The 22816-nt window shown below is 43.5% G+C and overlaps 1 protein-coding gene across 9 annotated transcripts in view; it reads left to right on the top strand.

The window, feature by feature from the left end:
- LOC129834225 (PHD finger protein 21A-like) overlaps window positions 1–22816 on the top strand; it is a 46928-nt gene that overhangs the window by 15191 nt on the left and 8921 nt on the right. For 6 of the 9 annotated variants that reach the window (XM_055898978.1, XM_055898983.1, XM_055898980.1 and 3 more), the window contains exons 6-13: window positions 19038–19211; window positions 19321–19575; window positions 19953–20036; window positions 20701–21021; window positions 21554–21676; window positions 22096–22147; window positions 22304–22383; window positions 22664–22724. In XM_055898978.1, coding sequence (XP_055754953.1) covers window positions 19038–19211; window positions 19321–19575; window positions 19953–20036; window positions 20701–21021; window positions 21554–21676; window positions 22096–22147; window positions 22304–22383; window positions 22664–22724 — 1150 coding nt within the window. The remainder of the gene's footprint in view (window positions 1–19037; window positions 19212–19320; window positions 19576–19952; window positions 20037–20700; window positions 21022–21553; window positions 21677–22095; window positions 22148–22303; window positions 22384–22663; window positions 22725–22816) is intronic. The other 3 variants (XM_055898985.1, XM_055898986.1, XM_055898979.1) reach the window with 1 other exon arrangement.

Below are 22816 nucleotides of genomic sequence, written 5' to 3'. Positions count from 1 at the left end.
GTGTGTACATTAGTGCTAAGCGATTAGTGCTTTTAGATTTTTGAGGTTGGTTCTGTTTCGGTCCGATTATTAAAAAAAAAATATATATAATTATCAGTTTTCGGTTTTGAACATTCAATGCATTATTTGGGTTGAATGCTGTAACGACACAGAAACAATTAATAAATGTCCCATGATGGTAGTGACTGCCCATTACTGCTGATCACGTATCAACCATTGTTTATTCACCTTACTTTAATTTGTTGTCTATATTACATTTGTTATATTTGATTACTTTATTATTTCATTATTTCCTAGTCATCTCTGTAGAACTGCCTATACTATGACAAAATCACTATTTTTAGTAGTTCTTTAAAGTAAATAAGTCATACTTTTATGACTGAATACCAATGATCAACCACTTAGATCGGGGATGGGTAACTGATCAGGGATGGGCCTGTTCCCGAATACACAAGCGGGTCCGGATCCAGAATTCGAAATAATGCCACGGGTCGAATCAGATATGATTGTCTCGAGGTACGTGTAATTTTAACTGACTTTTCCAGAAGGACCCATATAGTTAAAAATGCGACTGCTGCAGTAGAGCGAGCGAGAGAGAAATTGTATAATTTATGTTGCTGCTCTTTGCTTTTCACGTAGGTGGCACGTGTAGCTTGTTGTTGTTGGCCATCAAAATAAGCCATCAAAAAAGGCAATAGGCTAGTCATAGAGCCTCTGTGTGGGGCAAAAGTTAGGAGATATCTATTCAATGGAAGATGGAATTAACATGATGGAATTGGAAGTTTAAGGAGAAGGACCACCTACAATGACCAAGAGCCAACAGGTAGGCTGCTGCTACTATATTCTGAATGGAGTTGTTGTTTAACTGTGTAGGACAAAAAAGCGCATGCAGCCTTAATTAGCCTACCTAGCTAGCTTAACTAGCTTCTCCCGGTTTGAAGACAGGTACTATGTAATCATATTAGATGATGAATAACCTAGCTATGGCAGCAATTAGTCTACTGTAGCGTGAGCTGGCTTGGTTGGTTGCAGTCTCACCTCTCCCTTCCTCCTCCCTGTGTAGTAGCCTACACACACAGCACTGGCCCCTGCTAGAGCGTCACTACTCTCTACCTCCTCTCCCTCGCACTTTATCAGCTCCGGTTAATAAAGTAGCATAACATTTTACTTTTCTGCTGCTTCCCTCACTCAGTCTGGATCCAATCAGGCCAATATGGAATGAGTCTTGTTGTCCTCAGGTCTGTCTGGAATGGGTCTCTATATTGTAAAAATGTACTTATTCATATTGGTTCCGGTTGGGAAAGCCAGTTGGGAAAGTCCATTTCGGAATGGGTCCAACTTTTTTGGACCAGTGAAGGCCTCTAGTGTCAACTTACTGTTGCAAGTTAGAATAGTAGCATACACAAGGTGCAATTTTGAAATTTGTCTGTCCATTAGCATTTTTTCTCTTGTTATGTCAGTCACTGATAGTCACTTAATTAGCCCATGTAAGCAAAAAAATGTTGATTGGTAAGTCAAGTGGCCAGCTATCTAAACTTAGTAATCATGATCGAATTACCAGCCTGGGGACCCCTATTTGATTTTGTTAGTCAGCCTCACTCAAATGTCATATAAATAACTGCAAACATTTCTCTCCACCCTATGGCAAAATGTGTAGTATTGCAGCAAACTTGCTTTAAAACTAAATTTTCTCTACGTCCCGTGGCAAAATGTGTAGAATTGTACAAAATGAACTCTAAAACGTAAACATTTTCTCCTCTGTCAAGCAGGAGACTACTAAAATATTTAGCTTGCAATGCGGTGGTGGGGGGGGGGGCTATGCACATGTGGGTATGTAGTGGATATCACGCTGCCTGCTTAGTGAGTACCACTTCCTCCCGATTCGGCGCAAACTCGGGACCTCTGCCTTGCTAGCACATGTGATCGTCCTCCCTCAAGCGTCTTAGCTGATCGCGCCACCTCAAAAGCTAGCGAATGAGGCAACACAAGTGGGGACACATAAGGCTGAGGAGTAAGTTTCACATGTGTTCATGTGCTACAGGTATGCAGACCTGCGAGCAACTGCAATCCCTCATGACGTTTTTTGTTGTTGCGCCCACCACAATCAAAGTTGCCCGTCTCTGACTTAGCTCATGTATTTTCAGGTAGAGATACCTCGTTAAACAACTGCTCTCTATCCGTCTCGATTGCACATTCTTCTGTCTCTCTCTCCGTGTCTTCCCCACACTAACGTAGCAAGCGTAAAAGAAGTAGGTGCTCAATGTATTATGGTCACTGTAGTTAACTACCACGTTTTCTGCGCTAAACTATGTAGAATATTGGCCTTTTGGAAAATACAACTGCCTACTACATCGCACAGTTCAGGCATAGCACTCTCAGTACTGTCTCTTGCCCAGTGCTGAAAGGCAGGACACCTGCTGACGGAGTGTGAATAATACCAGGTTCATTTAACAAGGGTGGCAGGCTGCTCAGGCCAAGTATTTCAGCAGCTCAGCTATGAATTTTTAAAAGTGTTTTTCTGTAAATTCACACTAGCAGCTGATTTATATTCTATGACGTGTGGGGCCTCCACTAAGTCGATGTCGGATGAGCGTAGCTTATCACAGGAACGATTAGATTATCATTCCAAAGAGCAGTTACATTTTTTTATCATACTGAACTACTCGTTGTCTGTATGAATAGAGGTCCATTGAGAGGATTACTTCATTCCAGCACTATGTGTGAAAGACAAATACTCAATCTGAGGATTTTCCGGTGAAATTAGTCACACCAGTGTGCTTTTGGCCACACGACCTCTACCACTGCATTGTAACCAGAAAGAATGAAATATTAAAGCACTGACTGAAGGTCAGGTGGGTTGTGTGTGGAGAAACCTGCAGGCCATTTCATGGACCTGAGCTGTTTTCATCTAGTGTTTCACACTGTTCGAGAGGATTCTAGCTGACTTATTTGCTGGACTGGCTTGATTGGGAGTTAGATACGGCAATGCTCTTGAGGAATATAATTTTGACAGATAAATTGTGTAACACAGCATTTGACGTTCTGCTTATAAACGTATACATTTAATTGTTTGTTAACAAGCTTTTGAAAAAGGTCATAAGCAATTCATTCTTGTTAGGACCTTCGCTTAGCCCCCATAATGCACGGATTACTTATTTTATGAGTGGAGAAACTTTTTCAGAAGCCGTTTAGTTAAAATGTCCTGGAAGAGACTATTAGCGTTCCACACATCAGCAGTTTTCATTGTGTGGACTGAAAAGATGTAAACTCTCTCTCACATTTAATGAAAAGGCTCAACTCCGGGGATGTCACCCCACCGGGGGGCTATGGAAGCAGCCTGGCTGTGCTTCTATAAATCATGCTGCAAGGATCCAGCCATCGATTTCAGACTGGGGTTGTCTTTAGCACAGTTGAAAACCCTTAAAAATGTAAAAATTTTAAACTTCGATTCCTGTATTCCCCCCTAACTCTCCCCTGTCCCCTATTTACAGTATTTTTTCCACACTAGTCTCTCAGCACTGTATCTATGTGTCGGTGTGAAGTGTTATAATCTGAGTTGACAGCACAGTTCTTTCAACATTTTGATAAGTAACAAAGTAGTAAAAAACAGACATAAAGCTCACTTCTTGGATTTAAAATAAACTGCCATGCATTTTGTGGGGGTCGATACTAGGACCTGTTCTTTCTACGATTTTATATAAATGCTATTGGTCTATCTGTTAAAATGTTTACATTTCATGGATATGCTGGTGACACTATTATGTATGCAATTTCCCCGACTGCTGCCCTGGCTGTGACAACGCTACAGTCTGATTTTGCAGCTACGCAGGAAGCCCTCCAGATAATCTCAAACCAATGTTTTGATTGGGTGCTTTGAAGTCCCTAGGACAAGAATGTGTTCGTTTTTGTATCTTAATGTGTATATTGTCTATATTTATGTTTATCTATACTTGCCTGTTTTATGTGCTGGTTTTTGTATTGTGCAGGGCTCATTTGCGAAAGAGACTCTAGTCTCCAGATGACTTCCCTGTTGAAATAAATGGTAAATAATCAGAATATTTCTCCGAAAATCCTTGTTACTCTGGAAGAGGAAAGTTGCTTTTCGTTGTTATTTGTAGAGACTCAGTAGCTTGTCTTTCTGAGCGTTATTGTAGCTCTGTTGGCGAGTTTACATTTTATTGGCTTTTGAGAGGTATACCGCTGAGGATGGCCGTGAGAATAAAAGGGGTTCAACCACTGGTCAGATCTGGCCTGATAAACTTGGGACACATGGGGGCAGAAAGTGCTGAACCTACCTTCTCTGATAATGTACTCCAGGGAGACTGTGTCAGTGAGCTGGTTTCTTATGTCTCTTTGTGGGTTGGCACAAGATTTATCCATATTTTCAAGCAGGTTTCAAGCAGTAGAGTAAAATTCCAGCATTCTGTATTTATGATACTATGTGGCAGTCCCTTCCTCTTTTAAGAGGTGTGCTATTCAATTTGGTCTGCAGAATTCTGAAGAAAAGGCTGCTGGCCCTCCTTTAAATGAGGAAGCTCTATTGTCTCGGAATACCTGTCTGCCTGTGTGGCTCCCACCCAGGGATAATAAACACCTTGAGCTCCTCCACTGTAGAAATAATGACCCATGGCACTGAAACTAGGCACAATTGAATATTTTTTTTGCAGTCTGTCCTTTCTTTGACTGCCTCAATGGTCTGAATAGTACGGGCCATTTTATGAGAAGAGGAGCCCTGTGGGTCCAGAGAAATGGCACTGCACTGGATGGTTGGGCTCGTCTCAACTGGCCTGCCCAGTACTGAATAGAGGGGAATCCGACGGACTGGCTGTGACGTGACATTATAGCAAACTGTAAAAGTCTCGCAGCTGTTGATAAGCTAAACTCAGCAAAAAAAGAAACATCCCTTTTTCAGGACCCTGTCTTTGAAAGGTCATTTGTAAAAATCCAAATAACTTCACAGATCTTCATTGTAAAGGGTTTAAACACTGTTTCCCATTGTTTGTTCAATGAACCATAAACAATTAATGAACATGCACCTGTGGAACGGTTGTTAAGACACTAACAGCTTACACACGGTAGGCAATCAAGGTCACATTTATGACAACTTAGGACACTAAAGAGGCCTTTCTATTGACTGAAAAACACCGAAAGAAAGTTGCCCCGGGTCCCTGTCATCTGCGTGAACATGCCTTGGGCATGCTGAAGGCAGGCATGTGGACTGCAGATGTGGCCAGGGCAATAAATTGCCATGTCTGTACTGTGAGACGCCTAAGACAGTGCTGCAGGGAGACAGGGCGGACAGCTGATCGTCCTCGCCGTGGCAGACCATTTGTAACAACACCTTACACAGGATCGGTACATCCGAACATCACATCTGCGGGACAGGTACAAAATGGCAACAACAACTGTCCGAGTCATACTAGGAACGCACAATCCCTCCATCAGTGCTCAGACTGTCCGCAATAGGCTGAGAGAGGCTGGACTGAGGGCTTGTAGGCCTGTTGTAAGGCAGGTTTTCACCAGACATCACCGGCAACAACGTCACCTATGGGCACAAACCCACCGGCGCTGGACCAGACTGGACTGACAAAAAAGTGCTCTTCACTGATGAGTAGCGTTTTTGTCTCACCAGGGGTGATGGTCTGATTCGCGTTTATCGTCGAAGGAATGAGCGTTACACCGAGGCCTGTACTCTGGAGGGGGATTGATTTGGAGGTGGAGGGTCCATCATGGTCTGGGGTGGTGTGTCACAGCATCATCGGACTGAGCTTGTTGTCATTGCAGGCAAACTCAACGCTGTGCGTTACAGGGAAGACATCCTCCTTCCTCAAGCGGTACCCTTCCTGCAGGCTCATCCGGACATGACCCTCCAGTAGGACAATGCCCTACTGCTCGTTCTGTGCGTGATTTCCTGCAAGACAGGAATGTCAGTGTTCTGCCATGGCCAGCGAAGAGCCTGGATCTCAATCCAATTGAGCACTTCTGGGGCCTGTTAGATCGGAGGGCTAGGGTCATTCCCCCCAGAAATGTCTGGGAACTTGCAGGTGCCTTGGTGGAAGAGTGGGGTAAACATCTCACAGCAAGAACTGGCAAATCTGGTGCAGTCCATGAGGAGGAGATGCACTGCAGTACTTAATGCAGCTGGTGGCCACACCAGATACTGACTGTTACTTTTTACTTTGATTTTGACCCCTCCTTTGTTCAGGGACACATTATTCAATTTCTGTCAGTCACATGTCTGTGGAACTTGTTCAGTTTGACTCAGTTGTTGAATCTTGTTATGTTCATACAATTATTTACACATGTTAAGGTTGCTGAAATAAATGCAGTTGACAGTGAGAGGATGTTTTCTTCTTTTTTTTGCTGAGTTTAGTTGCGCTTGTGCCATTTGTGAAAACGTGAGGAATAGAAAGACTGTATGATAATATGCTAGATAATGGAAGGACTAAACCATTGACGCCAAGGAAAAAACCTTTCCCCCATCTTTTGTCAATGCTTTTATTCTTAAATCTCACACGTTATGAATATGTTGTAAATAGATTAACACAGACTTTCAAGCAGTGGAGTAAAGTTTTAGCATTCTGTATTCATGATACTATTATCACTCTTATATTGCTCTAGGGACACAAGTTTGCTAGTGGGGCATTTTTTGGCAGTGCTGTTTTATGACTACTTCAGGAATGGTTCAGGGCTGGTTTCAAGGCTGGTGCAAGTTTGGTTTGGGCTTGGTTAATCTGGCACTCTGTCTGAGCTGTATTTGCAGGCTCTAACGAGAGTCCCTGCTGCGAGGCCCAGTTATTATCACCGCTGCTCCTCCATGCGTGGAACAATTGAGTGAGTCTTGATGTGTGTCTCTGCTGTGTGCCCAGGAAAGAGAAGAGGGAGGTAGGGAGGAGAGAGATGGGTTGGGCATAAAAAGAGCTGAAAACTAAAAGTGCTTTAGTGTTGTTGAGGGATGACTCACAGTATTGCCCTCAAATGAACCAAACATTTCCTGCATACAATATATGGTTGTCCTCGGCTGCACTCTTCTATATGCAGACAAGCATTGTTTCACGCAATTTCCAATTGCATATACATCAAATTAAGTTTTCTGACTCTAATGTACTTTTTAATTATTACCACACTCTGGGGCTGTACCACACATTAAGTTGTACTTTCCCCTCCTCACACTTTGAAAACACACACAGTAGGGGCATACATATTACATTCAGCCCAGCAGGTAGACTCCTATTTCTTCTGTGTTAGGTACTTGCGTTGGAGTCAGTCTGCACAGGGTTCAGTGATCACTGTTCCTTAGCAACAGGTGAGCCATATGGTCGTTTCTGGCAGAGTCAGTCTTTTCGTGAGCAGCTGGCTAGAACTTTGAGTTTTTTTGTTCTGCTGGCGCTTGTGGGGTGATTAGGGTTGCACTTGTGGCTGGTACAGGTGTACTGTATGTCAGTGATCTCCCGCTCACCTCCCAGAGTGCGCCGACACATCTGCCGTAGACATCTAGCTCCGTCTCAAGAGAGGAGAGTAAAGAGCCAGTCCTCTCACTGACTTTTCCCACTTACAGTTCAAAGGTTAGTGGAGTAGCTACACCTCCATTCTACCCTACAGCCCCTTTTAAGAACACCCTCAACTAGAGGTCGACCGATTAATTAGGGCCGATTTCAAGTTTTCATAACAATCGGAAATTGATATTTTTGAACACCGTTTAAAAAAAAATTAAATACATTTTTTAAATATTTTTTTACACCTTTATTAGGCAAGTCAGTTAAGAACACATTCTTATTTTCAATGACGGCCTAGGAACGGTGGGTTAACTGCCTTGTTCAGGGGCAGAACGACAGATTTTTACCTTGTCAGCTCAGGGATTCGTTTTTGTAACCTTCCGGTTACTAGTCCAACGCTCTAAGCACCTGCCTTACATTGCACTCCACGAGGAGCCTGCGTGGCAGGCTGACTACCTGTTATGCGAGGGCAGCAAGAAGCCAAGTTAAGTTGCTAGCATTAAACTTATAAAAAACAATCAATCTTCATATAATCACTAGTTAACTACACGTGGTTGATGATATTACTAGTTTATCTAGCGTGTCCTGCGTTGCATATAATCGATGCGGTGCCTGTTAATTTCCCATCGAATCACAGCCTACTTCGCCAAACGGGTGATGATTTAGCACTGTCGTTGCACCAAACCTAACCATAAATATCAATGCTTTTCTTTAAAATCAATACACAAGTATATATTTTTAAACCTGCATATTTAGTTAATATTGCCTGCTAACATGAATTTCTTATAATTAGGGAAATTGTGTCACATCTCTTGCGTTCTGTGCAAGCAGTCAGGGTATATGCAGCAGTTTGGGCCGCCTGGCTCGTTGCGAACTGTGTGAAGTCCATTTATTCCTAACAAAGACCGTAATTTATTTGCCAGAATTGTACATAATTATGACATAACATTGAAGGTTGTACAATGTAACAGGAATATTTAGACTTAGGGATGCCACTAGTTAGATAAAATACGGAACGGTTCCGTATTTCACTGAAAGAATAAACGTTTGGTTTTCGAAATGATAGTTTCCGGAATCTACCATATTAATGACCTAAGGCTCGTATTTCTGTGTGTTATTATGTTATAATTAAGTCTATGATTTGATAGAGCAGTCTGACTGAGCGATGGTAGGCAGCATCAGGCTCGTAAGCATTCATTCAAACAGTACTTTCGTGCGTTTTGCCAGCAGCTCTTCGCAATGCTTCAAGCAAACTCCCGAGATTAGGCTGGTGTAACCGATGTGAAATGGCTAGCTAGTTAGCGGGTTGCGCGCTAATAGCGTTTCAATCGGTGACGTCACTCGCTCTGAGACTTGGAGTAGTTGTTCCCCTTGCTCTGCAAGGGCCGCGGCTTTTGTGGAGCGATGGGTAACGATGCTTCGAGGGTGGCTGTTGTCGATGTGTTCCTGGTTCGAGCCCAGGTAGGAGCGAGGAGAGTGACGGAAGCTATACTGTTACACTGGAAATACTAAAGTGCCTATAAGAACATCCAATAGTCAAAGGTATATGAAATACAAATGGTATAGAGAGAAATAGTCCTATAATTCCTATAATAACTACAACCTAAAACTTCTTACCTGGGAATATTGAAGACTCATGTTAAAAGGAACCACCAGCTTTCATATGTTCTCATGTTCTGAGCAAGGAACTTAAACGTTAGCTTTCTTACATTCTTACATACATTTTACTTTCTTCTCCAACACTTTGTTTTTGCATTATTTAAACCAAATTGAACATGTTTCATTATTTATTTGAGGCTAAATTGATTTTTATTGATGTATTATATCAAGTTAAAGTAAGTGTTCATTCAGTATTGTTGTAATTGTCATTATTACAAATACATTGTAAAAAAATTGACGATTAATCGGTATCGGCTTTTATTGGTCCTCCAATAATCGGTATCGGCGTTGAAAAATCATAATCGGTCGACCTCTACCCTCAACACTTTAAAAACTAATGGGGGAGGAATGCATCTCTATTTCTATCAAATCTCTATCAATGTCTTTTCTCGTTAAACTGAAAATAATCAGAAAATCCCTATTCCTGAGAAGTGCTGTGGCTGAACGTTGCTAAGTCACTGTTTTGAAAGGAGAGGGAGGGAGGGAGTGTGTGTTTGCCAGAAGGATGTGCTTTAATCCAGCAGCACGGTGCCTCTCTGTGTTAGAATGTCAGCTTCACTCTTCCACACAGATGCCCCCTGGCTCCCTGCACTGTGGTCTGGAGAGGAGACTGTGGCAGGCCAGAGGAGAGCAGGAGAAAGGGAGCAGCCTGGCTGGCTGTCACTGGGAGATTGGGGCCAACTACCATGCTCTCTGGGAGCCGTGTGGGGAGGAGTTTCACTAAGACATGCCCCCGCGCTGTTCCACTGCATGTCTGTCCTGTCTGCCCCCGGAAACCTTAAACTACAATCCGGGATAATCTCCTTGATGCCTGACTAATACAGTGAAAATCAGAAATGAGCCTTATATACTACCTCCTGGGGTGTGCTTTCCTTGGCGTGTTCTTAAAACTAATGACCCCACCTGCAATTCACTGATACTTACATCACCATTCTCTTGATAGATTAACATTTGCTCAGGCTGAATAAGTCACCAGGCCAAGGTCTTTGACTCAATTTAAAGATCTTACAAAAACATATTTGAGTGCTATGTGCTTTATAGGACGCTTTGAAGGTGACTACAGGCAATGAGCTTGTTAAGTATGTTGTTAGATGGATTCTGTTTTCTGTCTCTTGTTTTCTATTCTGTACTGAGAAGGATTTAGAATATGCGTCACACAAGAAATGCTGTAGGTAATTACGAGAGATTATAAATAATTTATTTGGTAAATATTAGAAGAAAATAAACAAATCACCCAATTTGTTAATACTATTAGTTGCTTTATCTATTTCAAAGCAGGTAAAGCCCTGCCCTGGTGGACTCAGTAAATTGATTTTAGAAATTAAGTTTGTAGATTAAACACACATTCATGGAAATGCTAATCCTTTTTCTGCCCGGGGTGCAGTTTACATTGTTCAGCACTTTGTACTTTGAAAGTAGATTTGTATTCAGTGCCCTGCATTTCCTCCCACCCCACTAGAGCGTATCTGCAGGGAGCAGGGCTGTCTGGATAGAGAAGAGGTTTTATACCTGCTTAACCCACTTTCACAGCGCTCTGTGGCTGACTGAGAGACTGACTGAGTAAAAGAGAGCAGCGCATACCCCATGATGCATGTAGTTGCTGAGTAAATACTTCATTCTGGCAGTGGTGTGTGTGTGTGTGTGTGTGTGTGTGTGTGTGTGTGTGTGTGTGTGTGTGTGTTTGAGGAGACTGTAAAGCTTTTACTGTTTCCTCCCTGGGTTTTAGCTCTAGGTGTGGTGGGCTTGATGGGAGGGGGGGTAGAGCTAAATCTGCTGGGTTATGCTTAGCTTAAAGGCTGACAACACGTGAAGTGCCTCCCGAGGTCAACCTCTAATGTGGCCAGCCATGATTGCATTAATAGTAGTGACACGTATCTACCATGCACGTTTATCGGATGTAATTGATCAATTTCTTTCTTTTTTTAACTTAAATGCTTGTGTATGCTTTTAGAGGCCTGATGATAATTACCTAAGCACCCTCTTGTTCAACCTCTCTTTGTCTCCTCTCCTCTCTCTAAAATACAAAAAAAGAAGCTGCGTTGTGTTTTAACGCTCCCCAGCTAATTGATATTAACGACTACCATTAAAGTACAGCAGCATAGTAAATATCCCAGGATCCCTTACAATGCTTTACAATGACGCCATCCCGAGGTAGCTCTGACTTTAAACTCAGCTTCAGGCTCTTGTGAGAGGAAGATGAAACTGACGGGATGACCAGCTCTTTATCCCTTTTATTTTACCCTCTGTAAGAAATGTTTACTATTGTCAAGCAATAATTGCATAATGTAACTAATAATGTCAAGTAACAATGTAACAGAGTAGATAGAGATGGACGCGGCATGAAATCGCCACAATCTAGTGCAACTGAGGCGGCCTGGCTGCGTTTTTAAACATTTAAATCACACTCGTACTTACTGTAATATGCATTGGTCACTCTGCCTCCGTGAAGAGCGTTGTCTTGGCAGCGGAGTGTTTGACAGTTAGGGAAATTGACTATCACTTTAACTGTAACGGGTGATAATGAAAGGCACAGGGAAAGGGCAGACGGTGGAAAGGGGTTGTGTGGAGTAGCTACATGATGTCAGGCTAGGACAGGATCCCTGCTCTGACTTTCCTGTCACACTCAACGTCTCATCCTCAATATCAAGTGTCATCTTTCACTCTTTCATGTTCTCAGTATTTTGCCCCACAATCTCTGTCAGTTTGTAGAAATGGGCTCTAGTTTTATGAAAGAAGTGTGAAAATATGACCTTGCCATCATTAGACAGATGTGGCGTGAAGCTAATCTCATAACAATACAGCTCTACCTGACACTTGGTACTTTTGAATTGGCTGCGTGTGCGTAACTGCGTATATATGTGTGTGTCTGTGTATTTATGTTTGGCGATAGGAACTTTTGAGCAGTGAATAATTGTAGCTGACGCGTTGCATCCTCTGGTGTTTATTACTCCCTCACGAATCTTTGCTGCGAAACAAAAGGACATGGAAGACTCACTCACTCTAACTCATGGTTTACCAACCGTCTCCTCGGCCCCCCCCCCAGATGTTTTACATTTTAGTTTTAACCCTGAACTGGCACACCTGATTCAATTAGTTAAAGGCTTGATGATTAGTTGACTAATTGAATCAGGTGTGTCCGTAGGGTTAAAACAAGAAATGTGAAATTCCGGGGGGCTGAGGAGAGGGTTGGGAAACCCTGTGTCCAACTGAGGAAGGCAACAGGAGTCGACTGCAGCGGTAGGCAGTTCTGCAGGCACCTGGAGTTCCGCAGGCACTTCATGGTTTCGATTGAACCGACCTGGAAGACCAGGCGTGTTGAATTTAGGCAATCACTAAACTGATCAATTAGCGGATCAATGATGCCTATTTGGAACAAAATCCGGCAGTACCTGCAACACTCCAGGAACAGGGTTGCCTACCCCTTGCTACTGTGTGTACAGATATCCCAATGTAATCTGTAGTGTGTGTGCGTGCAAGCATGGCAGTATGTGTTACAATTACACACACTGGCTGCAGTATGGAGGCTTTGTATGTGTCATGGATCTCCCCAGATGGAGCGAGAGGGGAGTGTTAATGTGTGTCTGTGATGGGTTTAGTTCTAGCTCCGAGAGATAGGGAGGGGGAGCGAGAGAGGGAAGACTGTGAGGCAAGCGGTAGTGTGAGAGGAATTTCAATCAAGGGCTCAACATGCTGTTTAAATACCATCAGCACAAAAGGGGAGGGGAGACTGTCGGGGGGGATAAATCCTCACACCTGAGAGGCGGCAGGCAGCCCCAACCCCACCAGACCTCCCTCCACATGGCTGGGAAGCGCCAGATGTGACGCTCACATTTCATCCTGTTTCAGAGGAAGATAAAAAATGAAAATATAAAAATGCGAGGGAGAGGAAAGCCAGAGTCAGCAGGTCGTAAGCCAATGACGATAGCTGAGTACCAATACACAGGATCTGGCTTTTATGGGAAAAGATACATCTTAGGGAATGTTGATGATTAGTACTGGATGCCATCGTTTATACGTCTGTTTATCTTGAAGTTTCTAGTTTTTATGTTTTTATTGTCACATGCACAAGTACAGTGAAATGCCTTTCTTGCTTTCTCTTTCCCATGCAGTAATCTATATCAGTAGTACTATAAAAAAAAGTAGAACAGAAACACACAAAGAAAATAGAAATAAGAAGAACATAAGTAAGCTATATACCGGGTCAGTACCAATGTAATATTTATAACTCCAAGCTAAATCAAATGTTTGGACAATTTTTTTTTTCTTTCTTTGTACCAGGCAAATGAAATCAAGCGCATGTTAGTCATTTAAAAGTATACAGAACAAAAATATAAACGCAACATGTAAAGTGTTGATCCCACGTTTCCTGAGCTGACATAAAATATCCCAGAAATTTGCTATAGACACAAAAAGCTTATTTCTCGCAATTGTTTTGCACAAATTTGTTTACATCCCTAGTGAGCATTTCTCCTTTGCCAGTATACTCCATTCACCTGAAAGGTATGGCATATCAAGAAGCTGATTAAACAGCATGATTGTTACACAGGTGCACCTTGTGCTGGGGACAATAAAAGGCCACTAAAATGTGCAGTTTTGTCACATAACACAATGCCGCAGATGTCTCAAGTTTTGAGGGAGTGTGCAATTGGCATGCTGACTGCAGGAATGTCCAGCAGAGCTGTTGCCAGATAATTTAACGTTAATTTCTCTACCAGAATTTAATGTTAATTTCCAACGTCGTATTAGAGAATATGGCAGTATGTCAAACCGGTCTCCTAACCGCAGACAACGTGTAACCACTTCAGCCCAGGACCTCCACATGCGGCTTCTTCACTTGCGGGATTGTCTGAGACCAGCCACCTGGACAGCTGATGAAACTGGAGTATTTCTGTCTGTAATAAAGCCCTTTTGTGGGGAAAAACTCATTCTAATGTTCTGGGCCTGGCTCGTTTATATTTTTGTTCAGAGTATATATGCCATATGTACAGTATTTGACCCAGGTCTGCTGTACACGGTTTCCATGATATGGCATGATGAGGAGGAGTGAGTCTGAACAGAGTGTACCCCTTCATTCCATCTGTTATATCCCTCCCTTGAGATGAGATGGGGAAATAAAGGAGCTTGTGCTTTTATAAAGTCAACCTCATCTGTGAGTCACTGCTTCCCCTCCCATTTGTATGTCATTTGAAATGACAGCGTTCTGTCCTCGTTGACAGGGGGATGGCCATCGGAGGCTGAGTGATGAAGTGCAATTTACCCTCGCCCGTCACTCACGCGGTAGAGATCCCAGTGAGTGATCGACGTGTAGTCGGGGACTCATGACAAAGAGGTCTGACAATGTCACCTAGTGAATGCCTGAATAACGGCAATGCCGATGAAGAAAGGGATTTCTAAAACATGCGCTATGGGTTTTGACACACCCTGAGGAAAGCTCACAGAGGAAACAGCTGACTCTTTGAAGCCAGAGACTAAAGACCATTTAGTAGAGCATTGGTTCCGATTTTTCCCCGGGAGGCATCCTTTGGACTTTCCACCATGTATAATTTGTGAACGACAGACCCTCCCAGAGAAAGAGGGGGGGGGGCCAGTTATAGGGCACCCTGCTGTGCGTGCTGAGTGAGCACTGGGCCTTTGATTAGCCAACCACTGCTTTGCGCCGTATGTTCAGCAGCCAACTCAGCACTTCAGCAGACACACAAGGCTTTCTGCAAGGCCTCCAAAACACGCCAACAAGCATCTGGAGATGACTCACTTGTGGTTCAAATCTATAACTGGAAAGGAATTGTTGCTATGGTCTCAACAAATGATTTTAAGAAAGTACGTTAGACTGTGTGTAAAATGTAGTTATTGTCCAATCCTGTTTTGGTTTTTGAGAGATTCGTGTCTTTTTGACTTTGTATTTATTTATCATTTAAGCCTTGACCACATTGTATGTACATACAACTGATAAACAGTGTATCCCATCAACAGTGTCCCCCATTGTGCCCTCTGGAGGTCATCTCTGCCTGTGCAGGTTTCTTACCGTGTCTTACTGGGCTGTGTTCCCTCAACAAAAAGCATTCCGTCACTAGGGAGACCCCAAGAGGAAATGTAACTGGCTGATCTACCGTATGCCCAAGGACTTCTGCATAATGAAACGTATCCTGCTGTGAAAATGGTCTCTGAAAAGCTGTCAGCTTGGTCTAGCTATTACTGAGCATCAGATAATACTGAACGGTTATGCTAAAAGATGAGGTACGTTAAAAGGACCTAAGGACAGTAGTTCACATACTGTAGCTGTATGTGGAGTAAGAGAGGTGGAACATTTGAGGATGATACAAGATGTCTTGCATTAGCCCAAGATGTCCCAAGACCTTAGCGGCTGATAGCTGTTGTCTGATAAGGACAACTGTCAGAATCACGAGGGTGGTCTTTGATGAAACCTGTCTCGCCGTGGCAGCTGTCCTGCTTTGCGTGCTTGTGGTTGTGTGTGCGTGGCATAGAAAGTTATTTGTCCATTGACTCAATGTAGCTGATGGCAATAACAGCAAAGAATGCTTGAATGTGCCCAATTCTTCTTTACGGAGCACCAAAGGGCAGCTCATGCATATGCATCAATGACCTTGCCAAATAAAATCTAAAGCGTTACACTGACTTAAAAAATAAAAATGCAATTATTGTGGAGTCCTTTTACACGATCATCTAATTAGAATTGCCATAATAAGCGGACGGTAAAAAGGCTTGTTTAAAACGAAATCATTAGTTAAACAAAAAGAATAATAGCAATCACTACATCGGTCCTCAAGGCTTAACAGGAGTGCGCTTTGCAGATGATGAAATTCCAATGTTGAGCCTTCAGTCTTTATTAGTAGTGTTGCACGGTATACCTAAATGTCTGTACTTTTTTGATACTATAACATTTTTAAAAAATGGTTCGTTGGACAAAGCCTACGGGGAAAATCAATGCTGTTTTTTTTTTTTAGAGGGATTTTGGATAAACGCTGAAAATAAGATCTGTGGTAAACGCAGGTTTAGGAGGTCTTATACGTGTGGTTATATGAGATAATGTTCATCAGCTAACGTGACTTGTTGTGAATTCTTCACAATTCATGTAATGAACCATATACAGGCTTCACAATTCATGTAATGAACCATATACAGGCTTCACAAGTCATGAAAGTCATGCTAACTGACTGCTATTATCTCCAAATGTCAGTCAGAACAAGCTCAATAACGCAATGCATGCACACACTGCTATTGCATATGCATTCACCTGTGTTGTGGATAGGCTACATCTTGATTTACGCAGTTTATCAACAGAGATTTACCATCCAAATACATGATTACCATTATGTAGTTAGATTGGTCAAATCAAAATGACTTTATAATTGATTAATTCATGCGCACATGGAAGTCTCTGAAAAAAATGTATGTAAAAAAATATTGGGGGGGTGGAATGCTGCACTGAGTGGTGGAATGCTGCACTGAGTGGTGGAATGCTGCACTGAGTGGTGGAAAGCTGCACTGAGTGGTGGAATGCTGCACTGAGTGGTGGAATGCTGCACTGAGTGATGGAATGCTGCACTGAGTGGTGGAAAGTGCAGCGCCTGTAGCAGTTAAATAGGCCTGATTTTTAAGAGGAGATAAGGGAATGTGAGCAGCATCACCATCTAGAGCTGACAGGACCCTCACCTCAAAACCAATGAAAGATTACATTAGAGGTGTGCAGTGGTGGGACTGTAGACCAGAGGGTTGATGTAGTACATGAATGGAAGGGAGAAGTCACTGGCTAAATACTGATACATCCCCTCTTGTTAAACTAACACACAAATACATGCCATTCACAACAGCACTTCTAAAAAACCTCATGCTTATTGCTCTTCCATTATTAATTCATGTTGCAGTTGCCATGTGGTCTCAGAGTGTTTGTTGACGCATGTCGGGTCTATTTCCAAATAGGCTGTTCCGTATTGTACTACTGCTTGATTTGATCAACAAACATATTCTATTTCAATGAATAGAAAGAAACATGAAGGTTGTTTACCTATTGGGGATCAAATTAAGTTGAAATGGTATTTCAGTGAAATGCTTACATAAAAGCTCTTTCCTCAACAGTGTAGTATAAATCTAACAATTGTCAATGCCAGTAATATATATACCCCAAAAAAAGAGCATGATCATTACTGTACTAAGTCAGATAAAAGGTAAGAAAGAATATACATTATTGGGATTTATATTTATTCATTAATGGTTATATTTTCCTTGTAAAGCTACAGTTGGGTGTTTTTACTTGCTCTGACAGAATGTACGTAAACAGTCAGATACCCTCCAAAAAGTTTGGCTCAGCCCGCCCATGGCTGCTGAGAGGACATTGGCTCACTTTTCACTGCAGTGAGTGTGAGTGAATGGACAGAGGTGAACTAGAGCGGTCGGACTCTGTTCTGTCTTATCAGACGCAGGCGGGGCGGGACTTTCAATGCATACGTCAATAGAGTGAATGTGAGGGAAGAATGAACTGCGTCTCATTGTGCTGACTTCATCATATGTGTCCTCTCCTATCTCCTGGCTGGCCCGCGAGGGGCAGTGCCAGTGCCACAGTCAATGCGAACTAGTCTGAAGCCAAGCCAATTGGAAACTGTGTGTGTGTGTGTGTGTGTGTGTGTGTGTGTGTGTGTGTGTGTGTGTGTGTGTGTGTGTGTGTGTGTGTGTGTGTGTGTGTGTGTGTGTGTGTGTGTGTGTGTGTGCAAGGTTCAGCAATTAGCTGTCTGGGCATAAAAGAAAGCAGGAAAGCATTCTATGAGCCTACCAGATAAGGATTGATGCTCACTGTGTGGGTAAGGTTACAGATAATTGAGAATGTTTGATTTGCTGTGTCAGAACCAGTAGTAACCTGTTGGGGGATGGCACAGATGATTTGCCTAGAAGCAGGCTGCTCATAACTGGGGTAGGTGTCCTATGTGCCGTAGCCAGGGGGAATCTGGGACACCTGCCACTTCACTTGCTGTCAAGCCTTGCGTGTCTTTGTCACAGTGTGTGTAAAACAGTTCCAGGCGGTATTTTATTGGACCAAATTCCAAACTGAATTTCAAGAACTGATTCTGCAGGAGGCTAGAAGGATTGTTCATCCTCATTTACTTTGCATTAATGTTTAGCTGTACTAGTTGGTTGTGGTTAATATATACACATATAATACTGAATCTGTGCCTTTTTGCCATAACAAAGGGATAACTAGAAGTCTCCAGGACACTTCCTGGTATTGCACAGTGAGGGCTACATGTATATCTAACCGGATTTAGGCCTACATGCGTTTGAAAAGAATCCTCATGTCATTTTATTAAGGTCTAGTCAGAATAAAAATGTGGATACATAGTTTTTTGTTCAACTATCAACTGGGTAATGTACACAGTTTGGAATCCACCGTTGCTTTAGTTCAGTGATGTGGCCATTTTTTTTTTATTAGCTGATGTCGTTTATTTTCGGTATAAATTTAACCTGAGGCAGATGCTGTTCTCTTCAGTGTGAATTTAACCTGAAGCAGATGCTGTTCCTCTCTCTTCTCGCTCTTTCTGTTCCCATTTACCTCACCACCTCCCTCTGCCTTAAGCAGAAAGCATTTCTATTACGTTTAAGCAAAAAATGCCTTCATTGCCTATCAAGATACTTTTATTTTTTTATGACTGAGTCAGCAACGAATGGAATTGGGTTTGTATGAGGTAAATAATAACATTTGACAAGGACAGTTGCTTGTCTCTTTACTTTTGTTTCGTGCTTTTGATATCCTGGTACTGAACAGTTTTGTTTGAGTCGTCATTATGTATGTACCTCTCCAGGACAGCACGGTCCATATGAAAACTCCAGAATTCCTTCTGTCGACTTAAATCTGTGTCCTCCGCTGTCTTGCAGAAGAAGGTGGTGGAGCAGCTGAGGAAAGAGCTGCTGGTGAAACAGGATCATCCGGAGGTCCAGGCCCATCAGCAGCCCCAGCACCCAGTGCAGCCTGATGGGAAGGCCTCTGCCCTGCCTAACCTCCACACCCCACCCTCCCTGCCCTCGCCTGACAAACTGAGCATGCCACAGGTACTTGCTCACACACACACACACACACACACACTGCTGTAATAGTAATCTGTTCGTATGCGTTGTTGAAGGGTAGCCCCATATTCAACTTAGCTTCTCTCCTGGGCAGAACACGATGACGATCACCCCGGTCATCGCCACTAAGAGTCTACCTCTGGTACTGAAAGCTGCCACCGCTACCATGCCTGCTTCCGCCGTGACGCCGCGACCCTCCGTCGCCAAGGTCACAGCCATCAGCAACACGCCCAAGGCCAGCATAGGTCACCCTGACTCACTGAGTGCACCTATCAACCTTCAGACATCCAGCAAGTTGACCCATCAGGGAATGGAGCCGGTTCGGATAGTCTCCAAGAACACTATTGTTGTAAGTATACTGTATGTCCCACATGTCACTCACTCAGCTTCATTGTCTGCACATAAAATGAATTTACACTGAACTGTCCCTGAAGTCCCAATTGTGTTAATAGTATATTTCTGATTTTGTAAACAAACATTTGAAATCACAGGGCACAGGTGGGGTTGCCGTGTTCTTTAGATAAGGAGGACGTATCGCCCTTTTCTGTGTCGCCGCAAGAGTGTCTGCAAATGCAGACTTCACAAGGAATGAGTCGGATCTGGGACCAACTTTTCTTCACTGTGCGACTTGCGCGTTCATGAGTGTGTTCTCATGGTCTATCTCCTTGAGACTGTGTATGGTTTTCCGCATTCTCTAACGTGTGTAAACGGATGGTTTCATCGCAGGTGCAGGCCACTGCCCAGCCTATCAAAGTTCCTCAGTTTATCCCTCCGCCTAGACTGACGCCTCGACCTACCTTTCTAACGCAGGTTCGTCCACGTGGATCTCCCCTCCCCTCACCCCGCAGCCTCTCTCCAGTAACACTAACAGGGGGCGTTTAGACTGGATATCAGTCCTAGAATGACCAGCTTCTAAGCTTTTAATTCGTTAGCTATCATCTGACGTCCTATAACGTCAAATGTACTCCATTTGAGGTAGTTTGATTGGATAGCCTACCAGACTACAAGGGTTTTCTATTCAGAGGTCTGAATAGGGATTCTACTGGAGGGGACTGGTGGAGCAAGTTCTTTCTAATTTGTTGTTTGTCTTGTGTCCTTTTGTGACGTGTGTGTGTGTGTGTGTTCCTGCATTCGTATGCTTTTTGTTCAGGACCGAAGGCTTGACCCAAGACCTGTTTCAGTGGCATTTTCGTAACCCCTTGCTTACTACCTGGCTTCACTATCTATGTCAGCGGTGTTGTTCCTTACCACGTGCTTTGGCTGTTCCTTCAATCTACCTGCCCAGTGCCAACCCACCTCCTGCTAACCGTTGTTGTGAATGTGGCATGTCCTCTGTTGTTGCTGCTTTGTGTGTTGATCACAGAGGGTTAATGACAAAGCTGTATAATTGATATGCACTTTTTCTTACTGTTTAAAAGACATGGGTCCTTACATACTGTATACTCACTATCCTCCTGTCTATATTGTGGACCAGGTCCGACCTAAACCAGCCACGCCTACGCCCACTTCCACGGTACCCATCGCCCCTGCGCCCCCTCCTCCCATGCTGGCTGCCCCTCAACTCCTCCAGCGGCCTGTCATGTTGACCACCAAGCTGACCTCCACCTCACTGGCCTCCACCACCGGGCCCATCCACCAGGTACGCATTGTAAACGGCCAGCCCTGCGCCAGCATCACCAAGACCCTGCCATCTGCCCAGCTGACTGGCATCGTCATCACCTCGCCAGCCACCATTTTGGCCACCCTGGCAACTCATCAGACCCTTCAGATCAGAAGCCTCAGCCCTGACACCAAGGTGAGAGGAGGGGGAACAAAGAGGGGGCGGGCAAGCATGATTTGTTTAAATTACAGTCTTCTCCGTGGACCCAATCAAATGAAATCTATTAGCTTCCAGATAATATTTTCAGTAGGGCCGTCGGTAGTAGAATTACCATTTTCATTCCTGTTAAACCAAGAAGCACCCAGCTGTTAGCCTGGCTCTTTTGTGTTCATCACAGGCTTCTTACTTAACTCAATTTGGTCGGCATAGACACCCTGCTTTGTTGATGTGCATGGCTAGGTACTTGAGCGGCTGCCACAACTCTATTCCAGAGAGTGAGTTCGTAGATACACTGAATATTGGAAGACCTCCCAATAACATTCACGAATGGAGAGTCCTCCACCTACATAAGCCAGGTGTTCACCACCCTCTGTCCTGGTTTGCTGTGTGTGAAAATGTGTGTTTTTCCTCTTTGAGAGCAGCCTCTCATGAAGGGGCGTCACATCCACCGTGGAGGGACTGTGACTCTTGTTGTGTGCAGCTAACTCCGTTACTTCCGTCCCTCCAGACTGTTAAAGCTCGGGGTGTTACAGAGCCGAAGACATCGGTCAGTGCGCCCTCCTCCCCTTCACACACCGCTAGAAGCACCCCTCCACCCCTGCTGAGGAACAAGGGAGAGGACAACCTCCAGGTGGGCCTATACTCTATACACAGATGCAATGAAAACAAGAAAATAAATGTATAGTACCAGTCAAAAGTTTGGACACACTTACTCATTCAAGGGTTTTCTTTATTTTTACTATTATCTACATTGTGGAAGAATAGTGTAGACGTCAAAACGATGAAATAACACATATGGAATCATGCAGTAACCCCCCCCCCAAAAAAAATGTTAAACAAAGTAGCCACCCTTTGCCTTGATGACAGCTTTGTGCACACTCTTGGCATTCTCTCAACCAGTGTATTCTACAATGTAAAAATAAAGAAAAACCCTGGAATGAGTAGGCGTGTCCAAACGTTTGACTGGTACTGTATATGGTCAGCTTTGTGGGTCAATCTTGTTTTCTGACACGTTTGACTGAACATTTGACCTCTTGTTCTCTCCCACAGAAACGTGCTTTCATGGTGTCCTTGGGACTGGTTACATATGACCATCTGGAAGGTTGGAAGGCCCAAATGGATATTTTATACCCCCCCCCCCCCCCACACCCTATTCTGTATACGTTTTTACAATAATGTCTGTGCCTGCATGAAGACAATTTAACATCAGATATGTCCAATGTGTTGTACTGACCTGGTCTATTCTGTACCTGTGTAGAGATCCAGAGTCGGAGGCAGGAGCGCAAGAGGAGAACAACAGCAAACCCAGTATACAGTGGAGCAGTGTTTGAGCCTGAGGTACAGTGTATAGGCCACTAACGTTGCTATTATTATGCCATTATGATGATACTGTCAGGGTTGGTCTCAATTCCATTTCAATTCCAGTCAGTTCAGGAAGTACATTGAAATTCCAATTCTCTTCAATGGTTAAGAATGTGGAATTGGAATTTGGTTTACTTTCTGAATTGAAATGGAACCGACCCCAACTCTGGATACTGTACCTGTTCTAGGTTGTACCTGTTCTAGGTCTGCTGTGAGAGAACCAAACCTAAGTAGTAAACACAACCTATATTTACAGCGTAAGAAGAACGGCGTCACATACCTGAACACTCCTCTACACCAAGGCACCAGGAAGAGAGGTCAGTATGAATCCCCTGTCAGGTTATGGAAACGTCTAGCTACTCAGGGTTGTGTGGAGTGTCCCACCTTGTAACCTTGTTAACACAATGTC

Source organism: Salvelinus fontinalis, chromosome 35 (genome assembly GCF_029448725.1).
Source record: "Salvelinus fontinalis isolate EN_2023a chromosome 35, ASM2944872v1, whole genome shotgun sequence".
NCBI lineage: Eukaryota > Metazoa > Chordata > Actinopteri > Salmoniformes > Salmonidae > Salvelinus > Salvelinus fontinalis.
Note: the sequence above shows the minus strand (reverse complement) of the source record. Positions and strands in the feature narration are given on the sequence as shown.